The sequence below is a fragment of the Tetrao urogallus genome (genome assembly GCF_951394365.1).
Source record: "Tetrao urogallus genome assembly, chromosome: 8".
Lineage (NCBI taxonomy): Eukaryota > Metazoa > Chordata > Aves > Galliformes > Phasianidae > Tetrao > Tetrao urogallus.
The window spans coordinates 32,420,025-32,436,920 of record NC_136821.1 but is presented as its reverse complement, the minus strand read 5'-3'; the positions used below and the strand labels follow the sequence as shown (position 1 = coordinate 32,436,920).

At 42.0% G+C, this 16,896-nt stretch overlaps 1 protein-coding gene across 1 annotated transcript in view; it reads right to left on the bottom strand.

The window, feature by feature from the left end:
- CPS1 (carbamoyl-phosphate synthase 1) overlaps positions 1-16,896 on the bottom strand; it is a gene marked incomplete at both ends in the record, with an annotated part of 83,146 nt that overhangs the window by 12,547 nt on the left and 53,703 nt on the right. The window contains 8 exons of the mRNA XM_079538820.1: positions 138-308; positions 1,588-1,677; positions 2,836-2,943; positions 3,927-4,004; positions 6,516-6,591; positions 8,630-8,697; positions 9,052-9,246; positions 14,431-14,612. Of these exons, the coding sequence (XP_079394946.1) occupies positions 138-308; positions 1,588-1,677; positions 2,836-2,943; positions 3,927-4,004; positions 6,516-6,591; positions 8,630-8,697; positions 9,052-9,246; positions 14,431-14,612 (968 nt within the window). The remainder of the gene's footprint in view (positions 1-137; positions 309-1,587; positions 1,678-2,835; positions 2,944-3,926; positions 4,005-6,515; positions 6,592-8,629; positions 8,698-9,051; positions 9,247-14,430; positions 14,613-16,896) is intronic.

The window sequence follows — 16,896 nt, the reverse complement described above, 5'->3', positions numbered from 1 at the left end:
AACACACATTACCATAAAAGAAACTGGAAAGGGTCTATTTGGCCAACATGTAAATTGTTCTCCAGGCATCAATGTACTCATTGATGTCTATTAACATGCTAAGTGCTGGCTCTGTTGTGCTCTTTTTGAAACCATACCTTAATCCCAATGTATTTGGATGGAATAATGGGATGCTCCAGTGTTGGGAGGGATGATTCATTAACCTCTTTTCCAATCATCACTTTTGTGGCCACATCAATGAAGTCCACACCCAGAGTCTTGGATACAAAAGGGAAGGAGCGTGAAGCCCGCAAGTTGCACTCTATTACCTGATGGGATTATGAAGGAGAAATACCACAGTCAGGCGCTGTGCCACAAGGAAATAGATTAATTCATGTCTCTGGAAATCAGTCCTTACTCCTCTTGACAGAAATGGTCTTCAGATTGCCAATTCAGAGACACAGAAACTGTGTTCAGTGATACAAAGAGCAATGAGGGATGGGAAGTGGGCAATTAGAGATACCAAGATTCCAATGTTCTGCAGCTGAGTTTGAGCTCCATTGTCCATAGATCACTCTGGAAATGGTTTTATACTATACCCTAAATTAATGCACAAGCAGCATAAGAATTTCTGCAGAAGCATTAAGTACAAGCTTTAGAAGTTCTCATTGTTCCTTTTTCATGGTAATGGCACTTCCTGAATGCCCAACTAGACTTTCCTTGTCTTCATTTGGAAGGCATTCAGTGACCCAGGCAAGAAACAGGAGTTCTGCATCTTCCTGAGAAGCAGGGCACAAAATGCATTAGCAAGAAACCAAGTGTTTTAAATGAGAACGAAGGGGCAGCAAGGCAGGGCAAGAATAGGTAAGTTAAGACAGAAGGAAAAAGGTTTAATCCAGAAAAAAGGCTGAAGGAAAGCAAGGAAGGAAGACTGTCCTATTCCTCTGTACAGTTTCTGAATAAATGTGTGAAATAAAAGAAAGGTGAGAAACAGTTAAGTATGTTTTCTTCAACAAACAGCCCAAACAGCATCATCTACCAATAACATCTCTTCCATACCGTGTCACGATTTCCACCCATTCACTGCTTCCTCAGTCATACTCTGCTCTCGTTCCTCTGATCTTCTCCACTAGCAACAGGGAGCCAACTGTCATCCCTAAAGGCTCAGACATCTGCCATACTTCTGTTACCGATAGCTATTAAGACCACACTATTCAGAAAACCATGTCAGCAGCTCATCTTAGCAGCCTTATCACTTATATTGTCCTGCTTTCTTTCCGGTAACATGGAAGGCTTATTTTAACAATCCAAACAGCTAAAGACCAGAGGGGATATCTGAGAGCTGAAAGCAATGACATTTAGTTCATACGATGAGGCACAGGTCTCAGTGCTGTCCATCCTGCTAAACATTGATGATTTTGGGAAGGACAAAAGCCCAAGGTAAAATTAAGCTATTGCTGATGGACAATCAGCCACACGCCATCAGATAAAACAAGTTAGAAACCCACAGCTGTAACTGCCACAGAGCTGCTGTGACTGGGAGAGACTACAGGAGCCATGCTATACCCAGCAGAGACAACTTCCCTTGGCAGTCACAAAAGCACTTACCAACACATTATTGCCTCGCACCAAGAACTGCACGTTGAATGGACCAGAGATGGCAAAGGCATTTGCAATCTTCTTTGTAGCAGATTTTACCTACCAAAAACAATATACATATACACATATGTAAAAAAAAAAATCCCACAAAATAGCACCATATCAATAAATCATCTCACATGCAGATTCCTTTAAATATTCCATCTCTCTGCTAGTGCACTGTTTTCCAATACGCCCTCATTTTGGCAATAAAATAAATTACAGAAGCAAACAGTGTTCAATCTACCTGGTAACCCAGAGCCTGAGGCTTCATTTGATTGCAGAAGTAAAAATACAGTTTCACGTGCATGTGAAAAAGGGAGTGAGGGGAAAAGACAATAAAAACCTGTCTTATCTGTCACACCTCCTACACTGCACACTGCAGCCTGGGTAACTCTTTGTGAAATAAACAGTAGTGATAATTATCTACTTGGTATTACAGGCATCCCAAGAGTCTTTCACCAACAAGCCCATCCAATCAGTGGGAGATGTGTCAGCAGAAATAGTCCTGACCAAACTGGGAGAAAACTACGGCCCTAACTTCTTGGTTGGCAAGAAATTACACACTACTTCAGTGCAAGTGTTTGAATAGCTCGGCTCCAGAAGATGGCTGCTCTCAGAAAAAAAGGCCTTGAACATTTCTGTAAACAGATTGTTGCAAACAGAATTGGGGCACAGGATGACGTCACGGAGTATTGCATGTTCATTTAGAATATGCATGTAGACAACTAACTCCATATTACTGGGTTTAGTCTTCAAGGGGGAAAAGAGTAAAAGTTAGGTGAGGCTCATTCATTCTGATATCCTTTCCAAAAAAGGCAGGCAGCTAAAAAGTTGTACACCTGATGTAATCATTTAAGGGCTGGGGAGAAGAAGTGGAAAGTGAACCCTGGCATACACATGGATAGGACGCTCCTCTACTGCAAAGAAGTTTATCCTAAAAAAATGAAACAAAAAAACCCCCACAAATCTAGAAGTGTGTACTTCTTTCTACTGCTTAAATTAACGGGACACAGTTCAGATGATCTTATAAATGCAGCAGAGAATCACAGAGAGCACACTGACATCCTACATTTGCACAAATCACACTGGCCTTTAAAAAAAACATCATTGATTTGATTTCTCCTGAATTTTTCTTTCAAGTTCTCCCAAGCAAGAAAGAAAGCTGTAACAAATTCTTATTCTTCTTTCTCTTTTCAGTGCAGGTACAACACCTACCTTCTCCAAGGCTCCCTGGCTAATAGTCTGTGTGGGTAACATGAGAGTGGCATCTCCAGAATGAACGCCTGCATCCTCCACATGCTCCGAAACAGCATGTGCAATAACCTGCACGCAATAATGAGACAGTAATTAGTCACATCACACTCTCTCATGAACTGTACACCCCCACCTCCCTGCCCTTTGCTAGGTACAGGCCAGCAGGCTCTTGCATAGAGCTGCATCCAAAAGCAAAAACAAATGGTGCAAGAAGGAAATCTTCCCAAATTCTGGAGGAGAATACATCTAAAGCAAACACAGGGCATATGAAGAAGAGGATGATGTTAGTTTCTGTCATGCTACGCTTAAGCGTACTGAGAATGGTAAAATGAATACAGCCTGGAGATCCTATGACTTCCAGTAACACATTTGATTTGGAAGCTAAGAGCTCATCGGACTTTAAACCAGATCTTTGAGCTCACCTAACCATGAAGACCACAAGTTTGCCATTTCCGCAGATTTGTATATGTTTGCTTACTCTTTCACAGAATTTTAATCATAGAGAAAAACAATAAGGGAAAATTCAAGCCTCAGGGTTTAAGCTAAATGAAGCTGCATCAAGGTGCACCATCTTGATACTCAAAAAGACAATGATCTTGTCTGCTGGTTAAAAATGAAGACTGAAAACAGAGCATTTCTGTAAAACGAGCAGTTTGTGATTGCTTGTGAAAACTGTATTTGATCAGCGATGAAATGCAAGGTGAAGCTGTAGCAGTAAAACATGTAATATCATAACACATCTAGCAATTCTGATGCAAGTCATTTATGAAGTCAGTGATTTGTAAATCCATAACAATTTTATTCCAAAGGATTCATTCATGTGACTAAGCAATGCTTGAAGCAAAAAAAAAAAAGTATATAAACAAATCATTTAGGTGCATACAATAAAGTAGGTTGAGCTTTTCAATCACGATGTTTTTGAACCTCAGACAAACCCCCCTTTCCCGTTTCTCTCTTCTCAGCACTGCATAATAAGTCGTTAAAACCAGACACTTAGACAAATCTCCTATCTTAGAACAAGTTTAATATTAAAGGAAAGCAAAAGTTCTTACTCTTCCTGCCTTGGCTACAGCATCCATTTCCACCTCGCGGGCATCTTCAATAAATTTAGTGAGTACCACAGGGTGATCCTGTCGTCGTGACAAGACAGAATAAGAAAGCTTTTATTTGATAGTATTTGTGGATCATCCAAGTACTCCGCTATTCATCACAGGAAAAGCTCTGGAAGCGGAGTCTCACAACACCAATCTATTAATATCCTGATTCCACAGACAAGTGAACTTTGCCAAAGAAATAACTGGAGAAAACTTCACATGATTTCCCCAAAGCCACAGAGCTCTCCATGAAGTGTCACTATGACAGAGAATATGCAGGCAAAAATACCAAGGGCTTTTAGGTGACACCATGACAGAAGGAAGACGCTTGCACAGATGCACTGGCCTACAATCTCGCCTCCCAAAGATGTTCTTTACCTCTAACATCTTCAGTGTGCCCCTGCTCTGAGTCTCGCAGCCACCTCGCTGGGCATCCTGCTTCTCAGAGTAATTGATTCTTGGCATACTTAATGACATTGCAGAGTTGCTGTTTGCCATGTCAGTAAGTTACATATTTTAGGTAACCAATCCTTTCCTTTCTCATTTCCCTGCCTGGTTTCCTAAGTCTCCCAGGGAGAAGCTGCCACTAATTATAGCTGGCCAGGATCAACCTGCCCTTGACTCTCAACAGGCTCCCTGGTACACACAGTTTTCTTCCCTCTTCTTCCCACCCACCTCTGGGATGCCAGCACACACTTGTCCAATGCTTTCCTCTCCCAGCCATCCCTCCAACAAATGGTTAAAAATCTAATCCACATTCTTCCAGGCCAGCTTTATGTTTCAACGTTTTAACTGTCCCATCCACTATTAACTGCCTGTTATTTATTAGAGAATAAAAGGGAATAAATGACAGCCTGGGCATGCTCAAAAGACTCCTCTTGAAAAAATATAAAGCAACTCTGAAAGTTACCAGACACAACTCCTTACATTTATCAGTGCAAGGGTAAATTCACAGGCAAGGACAATGCCACAGCCTCTGCCGTTTCATAAATTTAGTGGCTCATGTCTTGTAACTTTCTGTTGTGCTGCAGTTTTTCACAAGGAGATCTTAGATGTGCACACAACCTTGTTTATTTCAATCTATCACGAATCTTGCAAGAAGTTTTGAACATTACTGACAACAGAAATGCTATAATGAGTAACACCATAACAGCAAAGTGGCTAAAACAACAGAACGTGGGTCAGGCCCTTTATCTGGAGATGCTTTGTTGGGAAGCAGAAATAGGAAAGACTCTGTAATAGAAAGATGAAGTCTGTCCCGTACAGATGCTCATATTCAGTTGTGTGCTCACAGCTAATTCAGCGGAATCGATTACAACTCATCAAGTTCTGATGAGACTAAAAATCTCCCTAATTTAAAAGAATACAGTACTTCCGTTGTTTTGACTTTTGCTAGTTCAACTTCAGCTATATTAAGGCTGTTAGCAAAATGAAAATACTGCATGAAGAAAGAAGTCTTCCCTTTGCAGCCTGACTAAACTAGCAAAACTTTAGCATGCAGATTTATCTCTGACATATCATCTCAGATTTATATCAGACATATCATCTCTGCAGAATCAGGGCTAGAGCACCCAAAAACTCACTGTGTGACCAAGAAGTACAGCTCTTTGTGTCAGCAGCATCAACACAGTATTGGTGCAGCAGAAATGACCATCACACTGACCCAAAAGGAGTACATCATACACTGCAAGCTCCCCAGCCCCTCACAGGGCCTTCCGTACCAAGGCTGAGATTCTCAGCAATGAAAAGCTGCATTGTCCATTTCAAGTCAATCAAGCTGTGACAATTTAAGCTGATGAACCTCACTTTCCTAGGTCACAGCAAGAAACTACAGCAACCACTACAGCACTATTCCAAAGAGGGATCATTCAAAAAACAAAAAAACGAACAAACAAAAAAAAACACCACCAAAAAGGGGGGGCAGGGAATCAAAAGAAGGCCAAACTCAAACTGCTGAAAGGTCAGACTCCAGATTCTGTATATTATCATCTCAAGCTCTGTAATCTCATTTTCTCCCCCCACACTCTCAGCTCTCCAAACATCCCTCGTAGAATATAACACCAATGATGAGTATAGAAGAAATTCAGGCTTTGAGTTGTTTGCTATGTTCTGAAGCACTCGGGCCTTTGGGAAATTGCTGAGATTTTTCTTTTCTAAACTTCTATGTGCTGTCCCAAATCCTTCCCACTGGTAGAAAAAAAGACACTAAAGAAATCCCCAAATCAATTTTTGAAGAACTTCTAAAACCAAAATCTTTCATCTTCTGCTTTACGTACTCTGAAGCTCAAATAACCCCACCTAACTAACAGTAAGCAAGCAGTTGTCCTGCTTCTGTATCAGAAGAAACTCAGTATATTATTTGCACAGTTAAATGTCACAGCAAAAGCTCGCAAAGGCTCCTGCATTCAAGATCTGCCCTTTAGGGAATGAACTGAGGGGTCAAACTCTAATTTCACTGGCACCTCAGAAACAGATGGAAAACAGAACATGAGAAAATGATACAGCAGACACTAAAAGTAAAAGCAGCAGCAGGGTAAAGACTGGTACCTGAGAAACTCTGGCGGCTTCCACTAAGAACTTTTTCATTTCCTCTTCACTGAATACTACATTCATTGCAGACCCACTGTAGGAATGAAAACACAAAACAAAATAAAAGCAATCAGCTTCCCTTGTCACTGCAAGGGAGAGCTGTGAGCACTAGACACCACAGCACAGGGCCGCCAGCTACCTTTACATGACAGACCAGCCAAGCAAGACCCTGACTTCAGCCCCGTGCTCACTCCACTCAGATGAAAGAAAGGCAGCACAAGTACCTTGCTGACCTCCATTTTACTCACCAGAGCTCAGGGCATAGCACTGTGCTCACAGACAGCCTGATTGCTCTTCAGCAACAGGTGAAGCCAGGAATGCACAGGCCACACTGTGTTGTGACAGTGTAAACAAAGGTGAAAACAGGCTGCTCTTAGCTGGCTCCTTTCTTGGACTTCAGAGGAGGGGCAGAGCAGATACAGCTGTAATATCTGAAAGCTGCTTTGAAATCCAACTCCCCGTACTATCAGACAGGGGATTTAGGAGACCATGGGTTGAGAGTCAGTAATTTGGTCTCTTTGAAAAAGGATTTTTTATTTTTACTTATTTTATAAGATGCAACAATGTTCACTTCTACCACTGCTGCCCAGCTTCCTCCTTGGTTCGAAGGGCAAGCTCACAAAGGCTGTGGACAAAAGTGGAGGAAGAATCTACCCCACTGTATCAGTCACTTTAACCTAAGGTAAATAGACACAAGTACCTCCATGCTTCTACTTAACTGGACTATCTTCAGCTGATGTAAATCAATGGAGTTCAATTAAATCCATGGATCAATGTCAGCTCCAGCACTGAGGGTGTGAACTGGTGCACAGAGCACATAACCGGGGAGGAAACGCATTTAGTTTTCAGAGGTAAAGAGCAAATATTAAAGGCCATACGTGTTCAAAGGATGAAGTCTAGCTGTGGACCTGCTGCTGTTCTGCAAATAGAGGCCAGACAGAATGCTGTGCAAGGGCTTTTCACTTTCTATTTCTTCAAGCTTGATATTTTCCAGTTCTACCTCCCAGAAATTCTCCTAATCTGTCCTGAAGTTCCTCTAACCTTGAAATGCTCAAAATACCTTGGAAGTACTGCATTACCAAATACTTACATGGGAAGGATTTATCCTTAACTGAACACAAATGGAAACAACAAGTTAAAAGGAGTGCATCCTAAAAATCTAGAATGTGACATCAGGAGCACTTTTCTAATCTGCCCTCCTGATTAAAGCTCAGGCTTTTAACTTGGATTTGCAACTTCACTGCAAGCTTCAGAAACTGGATGGAAAAGTCACAATCAGCAGTCTCTTCTGAAATATAATTTCTTGAGGTTGAACATGCATGAAATCGTTTTCTTCATCTTTACTTTAAATTATTTTCACTTTGATATGTTCCTTTTCATATGAAAAGGATCCTGTCTCCAATTTATTGGCACTCATAAATTGTGCCCAGCAAACTGCCCTCTTCGTGCCTAGTCAGCTCTGAAGAAACTCTTCGCAGAGAAGAGTGATCATTCAAAACCCGTGTGAGCACTGATGCAACTTCTTCAAAAAGTCTAGCTGTCGGAAATGTGCAGTTCTGTACAATGTCTATTTAAAGAGAAACAGCTGCCACAGTGTAGGGGCATAAAACATGCCTGAAAGCAGAGAAGTTTGGCAAATAAGAAGCTGAATTCAAAAGATGTGCTGTCATTTTCTGGTAACAGATGCCAACCCCAATAAATGGCCTCAGCATGTTGCCTTCTGATTTTCCTGGTGGCAAACAATCTTGTGGCTTAATTGTATAAGCAGTAATTTCAGGAACCTGAAGGAATAACCCAGATGGCTTGTAGTTTTTGGCCTTGAGACATGAAAAAGGCAGTTTAGCTTAACAGACATTCTTACGATTACACTCTACCTTTGATCTATGCCTGACAGACGTAAGGAATCCATTGGATTCCTCTATTGATACGAGCAGTTGTCCCACCTCCTGCTAAGACTGGCAGTTTTAAGCTACACGCACCTAGCAAAGTGTTTTCCCCATGTCCCTAAAATGACTCTCTCCCTTGTCTCAAGAAGGCTTTGTGCTCATACTCCCCACCTTGGTGAGCCTCACCTTAGAACATAGGAAGGCCTCAGCAAACATGGGTAACTCACAGAGCCTGCAAATTCAACTGCATCTGTCTAAAGACAAGGAAGGAAAACATGCTGTTAACAAGAATATATTTTCAAGTCATACCAACATTTCCATTCTAACTGCATTTATACTTAAAAAACAAAACAAAACAAAAACCAGTAGAGTGCTACAGGACATACTGAACAGAATACATGACTTTTCTGTTCCAGAGTTGTCATGCTCAGACCTTCCCATCCAGCTTCATCAGGATAAACAGAGGTACTGACAAATCTCAAAAGTTCTTCAACATGAGTAATAAAAATGTCTTCAGAATCTTGAAATGTATCAGTAAGTTGGTCCCCATGAACAGATGCTCATAACACCCAGCCATGTCGTTTCCCAGATGCACATCCCAACTTTACCAGAGTGCTGACTGCCTTCCAGGGAGCTTGAGCCACACGCAGCTCATCCAGAACAGCTGAGAAAACGGAGCGATCTTCCGCCCGGTCGATCTGCAAAGGATGTGTGCCAAGGATCTTCACTCCACTCTGGTGTAGTGGCACTGCCAAGTTATTGGGAATCTGCCCGCCCACAGAAATAACGCAGCCACTACATCCCTGTTGGTAGAGAGAAAATAGCACAGTTGCATCCAAGTTAGCTTAATATTAAGAACCGTTCAAACTAAGGATTCAACACACAGATTAAATCATTTTTAGATTGCTATGTGCAGATCATAACTTTTATGATCCAGAGGTACCCAGGTAGTGATTCAGAATGTAGCCTCCTGAAAAAAAAGCACTGTCCTCCTTGATGTCATCAACAGACAGCAGTAACTTGATATTAAATTCCCCAGGAAACCCAGGAGTCTGCAGTGTTCTCGTATTGTTGATATCAAGCCAAGATTTTACAAATTCTGCCAGAACCACAGGCTACTACTTTGTTTCCACGTCATATTAAGGGGCTTCTGCTTTCCCAGTGAGGATAAGCACCAGGCTGACACAAGCTCCTTCAGTCTGCATGGGAAGGGAGCTCTGCTACAAAAACATCACGCCCTGCAACACAACTCAGAACTCTGCTCAGCAGGATCAGGCGTCTCCCTCTTCCTCCTCACGTGTGGACATGGGGACCCGTCATTTTAGCAGAGCCCTGCTGTGCCATCGGACATACAGCACAAACAAACAAGGTGCTTTAGGTCTTCCTTCTTTCAGAGCCCAGCTCTTCCAGGAAAACAGCCCTGTGCCCAGGGACTGCCAGAGCAGCAGACATTCACATACTCTTCTTACTAGAGACACAAGGCAGTAACCTCCAACAGAGGTGCAATTGAAAACAACTGGAAGGTTTTCTTGCTGTTGTTATTTTTTCCACTCCTACGCCTGCACTTCTATTTGCTAAGCCAGCATCCCTTCCTAGCCCCAGCAGGCAAGCTTTAGGGAGCCCTCACTGCTTCACTGCTGACCCTTGCTGCCTTGTACAGAGCCAGGCAGCACGTTGTTCATCAGAGCCCATTCCATCAAGCAGCCTGTGGCGGAGAGTTTCTCTAGATACATGTCACCCTTTATTTTAATTCATCCTCAGCATTCTCAACCAGCTCTTTCTTTCTGGTAGCACAGGTATTTCAGCCAGACTCTCAGATGTGCTCGTTTCTATGCAGGCTCTTCAATACTTTAAACTCCAGAAGCAGATGAGGCAGGACAGGTGGCACAGCGTCCTCCACTCCCTATGGCACATCCTGTGTTTGTGCCTGGGCAACCACAACATTTTACACAGGAAATCAGAAATGGCAAATAACAAAACATAGCTGAGCTTCCTTGCAAAAATGCATCCTTCTTCAGGTGCAAACAGGGCTTTTATTGTACTTTTTAAAATAGACTACTGAAGATTTTCAAGTACAATATAGCTTGGTATAAAGTTTTCAGTAATTTTCAGTAGCAAATTCAGAAATTTTCAGTAGCAAAAATAAAAGGCTTTCAAGTACCTGCAACAATCATAGGGATGTGAATTACATTCAGATCATTTAATAATTAAGGGTAATTAAATAATGGGTGCTTTCATTTTAAATTAAAGCCGGTGAAACTTGGCCCAGAGGAGAATCAGGCCCACAATACAGCCGTAGCAATGAGCTCCTTTGAACCACATGTGTTATACAGTTTCACCCACCTCTAGCAAATGAGAAACATAAATCAACATCCAGTGCACAGTGATCCATGGTTTGGCTCTACCTTTTAGAGTATCAGTGTTCTTTTAATTAACAAGTGTGTTTTTCCTGGAGAAGGTTATCCCAACTGGCCTTCCTGGAAGAGGAACTTCTTAATGAGAGATTTAAAGGATTTAAAATGGAAGATCCATAAGCAATGAGCAGGATAGTCCAGAAGTGACTCAGAAAAAAACAATGAGAAATGCTAGTACAAACCCTGTTCAACTTTGATGAGGATAATTTCCTACCATAATAAAGATCCACTTAAAAAAGCCTGGCATTTAAGAAGCACTTATTATCCCAAGGTCTGCAAGATTACTCATCTGCCTTACACGCCAATATACAGTGCTGGAGACAGTTTTCTCCTCATCTTCAAGCATCTGCTTATGGGATGACACACAGCTGCTGGCCAACAGCAACCATCTAAAAGAGCTGAGGATGGGGGAGTGAAAAATACAAGGACAGAGGCTGTTTTGCACCCATTTGGGGCCACTCCTGACATCAGAGCTCATCATCTTCAACTACGAAGAAAAATCTGTTCCTTACTGGATCTCTGAAACCCGTCAAGCTTTGAGATCCATCCAAAACACAGTCCTTATCTTTGCTCGCTGGACTCTCTATCCTCCCTCATTGATGAGAACCAGACAGTGAATAAGCAAACCCTTCTCGCAGCTTGGAACGGTTCTTCTTATCTGTTTGATAAAAAGCCTACCTTTGATGCCAAGGTCAACAACACTGTAATCGATCCTGACCATATTTCAACCACAAATGTCCCAGCAAATGGCATCTCTTCAGCTGCTGCTTGTTTCCTCCTTTAAAGCAATTCCAGTCACTGAGCCACTAAAAGCAAAAGACTGCCTACCTCAAAGTTGGGATGGATTCTGGGACTTCAAGGAGGCAGAGGAGGCAGCTTACTCAAGCAGAAAGCAAAGAATCACACACTCATTTTTACTCAAAAAGAAACAAACTGAAGCCCAGCTGCTGCTTACTTCTTCCTTTAAAATTCTGCCATTATTTCCCAAAGAATGTGCTCAACTGAAGAGCAGGCCATTGCCCCATTAGGGATTGCACTGCTGAGAAACAACAGGCAGAGAGAAACAGACTTTGCTGTGTATCAGTTTGTCATCAGCCGTATTTTAATTATGAAGAAGATGAGTAATATCCTTGCCAACTTGTAGCTTCAAAATATACTCTGTACACAGTCTAGTGAAAGCAGCCTAGAGAGAATTATTTTCCCCTTTACAATAAAAATCACTCTTTTTATTACTACCTTGCTTTTATGCCATTAGTAATAGAGTTGGGTTTTCTTTTTCCCTGAGTTTGAAAACAAATTAGTCCATTAAAATTGTACCTAAGAGCCTCCTTTAGTTTTATGAATTGTTTCAGAATGATCCTGGAAACTGAAAAAGAATCAGAAGAGGCCCTCAAGCAGAGAGATATTAAAATAAAAAGGGAACATCTTCTCTAGAAACAAAAAGCCTATAAATCCGAGGGAAGGATTTTCAGTTATTTATTTATTAAATTACTGTCCTCGCAGACTACCACCTAATTTTGCACTTCCATAGTAAATTTAACTTCCCTCCAAAGCACAGCTCTACTCTGGTGTGTCAGGGCTGCTGGGGATGCTGACTAGGGAGGGAGACAGCCAGCTGGGGACTCCCTGGAACAGCGGTGCCAAGCTGTGAGCAGCACCTGGGGAGAAGGCTGGGCACCTCCATAATCTCGTTGGTCAACCCGCTCCTCAATGGAGCCTCACTTTCTAATCAGAAGGGTGGGAATAGTTGCCCAAGGCTTGATGCTAACCCTAACGCTTCAGGAGCTGAGGAATCATCTCTGCTGCAGGCTAATGGCTTTATTCATTGTTTGCCGATGGTTTTACCTACTGTTTGTCAATGCTCCAGAATGTTTTACAGTATTTACACCACTGACACTGAAAGACTGGAGGAAGCACAACCCTTACTAGGCTCAGACCATAATGGGTTTAATATCTCCAAAACGAACATCTTCAGCTCCAGGTACCACAGGGTGCTGCTATTTGATGATGAGATCTGCAACACCTCCCAGCATAAGCAAGGTCAGCCAATAGACTGAGTGCTGTGATTTCAAACTCACCAATTCCTGCTGTCACAAGCAGTGCAATGCAAATAATGCACATACTATTCTCTTATTTTTCCTTTTAGAACTTACTAACTACTAGCACAATATTTTTAATTGAGTAGTCGCTCTCTCATCAGCTATCCCCACCTCCTCTCTGATCCTGCAGTCATTAGATGCTGTGTGTCATCAGTGTTATTTCTCCGACAAACTGTCACACCAATTTGTTCCACACCCAAAGCTCAGAAGTTGAGTTTTGGTTAAACAAGCATACATTCAACATTCACAGAGCTGAGCCTCCTGGTCAATACTGAACTGTTCCAAAATAATCAGCCTTTAAGACTCCAGTGAGCCACCAGAGTCTTTTAAACTGCCCTAAGTCAACACTTTTCAGTAACTGTGTCTCTGTTTTTATGAAAATGTAAAGAAGTAGAACACAGAAAAGAACAGTTAAGTATCAAGATGCAAGTTAAAAATAGACCTAAAAATAATTTGCAAGTGGCTTAAGACGAGCTTAGAGACTGGGACTTGAATTCTGATATGCTTTTGCTTGGTTCCACATTTGGGAATAACTGAATCGTAGCCAGGTTGTAAAACCATTTTAGAAACTATCTCCCATCCACAAAGGAGCTGAGCTCAGACTGTCAAGTAATGGAAAAAAAAAAGAGCCAAGAAAAGTCATAACATGACCTGGGTTCCTCATGGTTCCTTCAGCAAGTTACACAGCCAACTTACACTGAATTTCAAGGGGGATAAAAGTTTCTGTATGTGTCTTTGAAAATCTCAGTCATAAAATCTAAGTATATTACCAGATAGAAATAAACATTCTGCATAGTAGGACCAACTGTTTTTGCCTCTTCTCACCAAATCTCCCTGGGACTCCTCTCTGTTTTACTACTGGCAGTTCTGAACACTTGAAAACTCCCAGCAGACAAGGGCAACATGAGGATCGGGTGCGAGAACATCCTTCAGCTTGATGGGGATACAGATGTCCCTCCCTGACCTGCCTGCACTTTGCACAATGTTCACCACATTGCTGTTCTACTGTAAAGCCCAGGACCACAAGCTTTTGAGCACGTCAGTGCTATGCACATAAGTTGTTCTGCTTGCTTCAGGGAGAGTACTTGTGCTTAAAGTCAAGGATACACTTAAGTGCTGAAGCTGAGCACCACAAGGGCAGAACAATTTGTGCGATAAATGACTGTGCAGCAAATTAAATCTGCTTGTAAATAGTGCACAATATGGCATCTTGCAAAATAAATTAATATTTATTTGGCATTCATTATTGAGCAGTCTGCTAGGAACATCAACGAGGTGTAAAATGCAACACTGGGAACCAAACCAAATACCTTTAGCTAGTAAGCTCTCTCCCCCACCCCCAGCTGCTTTGCAAAAACAAGCTAGTGACATGAATTTTGACAAGTCTGGGATGCTTTGTGGCTTTTGGTTTTTTGTTGCTGCTTCTGCTTTGCTTTAATTTTTTTTAATTTTTTATTATTATTATTATTTTTACCTCATACTGGTAGATGTCCAGAATCCTTTCCAATGACATCTCCTCAAAGTACAGTCTGTCACACTCATCAAAATCTGTGCTCACCGTCTCCGGGTTGCAATTCACCACGACCGTTTTGTTGCCAAGCTGACGCAGTGTGCGGATACTGGAGACAGCACACCAATCAAACTCCACGCTGCTGCCTGCCAGGAGACAGAAAAGCAGGAAAGGAAAGGATGGATGCAGGGAAGAAAACAAACAGACATTCTCGGCATTCGAGTTGGAAAAAAGAAAAATAAAAGAGCTAGAATTGCCTCCTGTCAGCTCAGAGCATGAAATCTAATCATCCCCCCACGGAAACTAATCATCCATGAACAGGGTCCTCCAACAATGGGTGAGTTGGCTCAGCTGCTCAGGAAAGAAGGGCCCCCAATGTGTCTGTCAGCCTCGTGCAACAAGTTGTGCCTGTCCTTGCTGTCCATCCCCCTACTGCTGCCTCTCAGCCAGCCCACTTTGGAAGAACTCAAGAGGAACAAGCTTAGAGGTGACAAAAGGAGCGCAATTGTACAGAGGCTGTTTGAAAAACAGAAGAGTGAATTAGGTGTTTTGTTGTTGTTGTTTTTTCCTTGTTGTTCTCTTCGGTTTTTACCTCTCAGAAAAGCAGAGTATGGTTAACCTAGTTTGTGGTTTTGACCACTGACTCCCGTTAAGGCAGACTGATGGACGAACACTTTTGGAGCCTCTTTGTGAATCTTCTACTTTGGTGTAAAGGCTGCAGTGCTTGTGGTATCACTCTGGGCCAGGCACATCCCAGTTGTCCTGAATACTGAGTAAGCACTGTGGCCACCCCTAAAGGAAAGATGCAAACTCAATGGGCACTCTGAAAGTTCCCTCCTCTCACAGCTGGGAACTGCAACTTTTGGCAATGCTGCAGGACTCAGGCAGTTCCAGAACCCAAACTGGAGGTAAGAGCCACTGCCCTATAAATTTCTATGCTCAAATCTCTAAGAGGGGTAACTCAGACAGAGAATGATGCATACCAAAGAACACTGTTAAACAGTTATGCTTGTGGTCTGCAAGAAGACTCTGGCCTCACAGTCATGCGTTCACATGTCATTACGTGATTGTTAACCACTGATATAATCTTTTTTTATATGTAATTGTGTGACAAAATACATTGCAGATTCAGGCTGCACTTAATTGCTGCCTCCACAACACCCAGTAACAAACAGATGGCGGGCACAGGTCACTTATTGACAAGCACACAGTTTATTTTCCTGCTTCTGTCAAGCAGTAATCTCAAACATGTGTTGGCCTCAGCTAAAACCTCACAGAAAAGACAGGGAAATCAAGCTTGGAACTGCATGTTTCCCAGAAGGGTCACCAGATGCTCATTCAACACTTTATTCCACCTCAACTACTCAAGTATTCTTATAGAAAGAAGAAACCTCAACTATGGGATATGACGGTCATCTGCAATCCCCGGCAGACTGCTTTGGGCACTACCTGGGAACACAGCTGAACACTCAGAGGTGTAACACAGCTGCAGCAAGCAAGGGTCAAATTCAGGCAGTAGGAAGAGGGAAGACAGCAAACTAAGAAAAGCATGCTACTTACTTGCCTTCAGTGGATAAAAAATACAATACAATACAATACAATACAGTTAAAATCAACTTGGCTTGTGCAACTAGAGGTACAAGTGGTTTCCTCTATTAGCAGACTTTATTTAGTTGAAACCTCTTTCAAAGACTGTCCTGGTCTAACCAAAGCTAGAGATCAGATAAAAGCAATACCAGATTCATACACCTAAGCTAAGTAAATTTCAGGCACATCCTACCAACAGCACCAGAGGGTACCACGTGATCCACCCATCCAAGCAAAACAAACGGATGCAGTTTAAAATCTATCTTTCAAAAACTGCCACTGCTATTTGTGAAATGCAAAGCAAAAATATTTCTGAAGAACAAGCAATTTGTTTCCTGTCAATAATTGCAAGAAAGATCCATAAAAAGTGCAAGTAGTCATAAAGAATTCAGCACACACTGTCTACACAGCGCTCACAGCCATAAGGAAACTCTTGTGTTGCCTGAGTCTGTGTTGAAAAAAATGCATACAGAGAATTGTAGATAGAGTAGACGAGGATACCCAAACATGATCACAGTCACCTATGTTACAGCATTAAAAGCCAAAATATGTAACCATGTACATATGAGGTGACAGCAACGCATCAAAGCTACCTGTGGCAGCAGTCAACTTCCATACTAGATTCTCAAGACTTAAACATCTGCAAAAGATTTTAAACAAATCCCTAAAACTTTGTGGAAATGACAACTTAGCGATGTGCTTTTGAATTTCAAGTGAAAAGTAATAAAAATTCTCCTGTTTTTTCAGGGCGTGAAATAAAGTCTCCAAGCAAGTGTAAAAGGCAAACTTTGTGGTAGGAATTGATGTCCTGTGCACTGTGCTCTAGAGGGTTTTGTCACCACA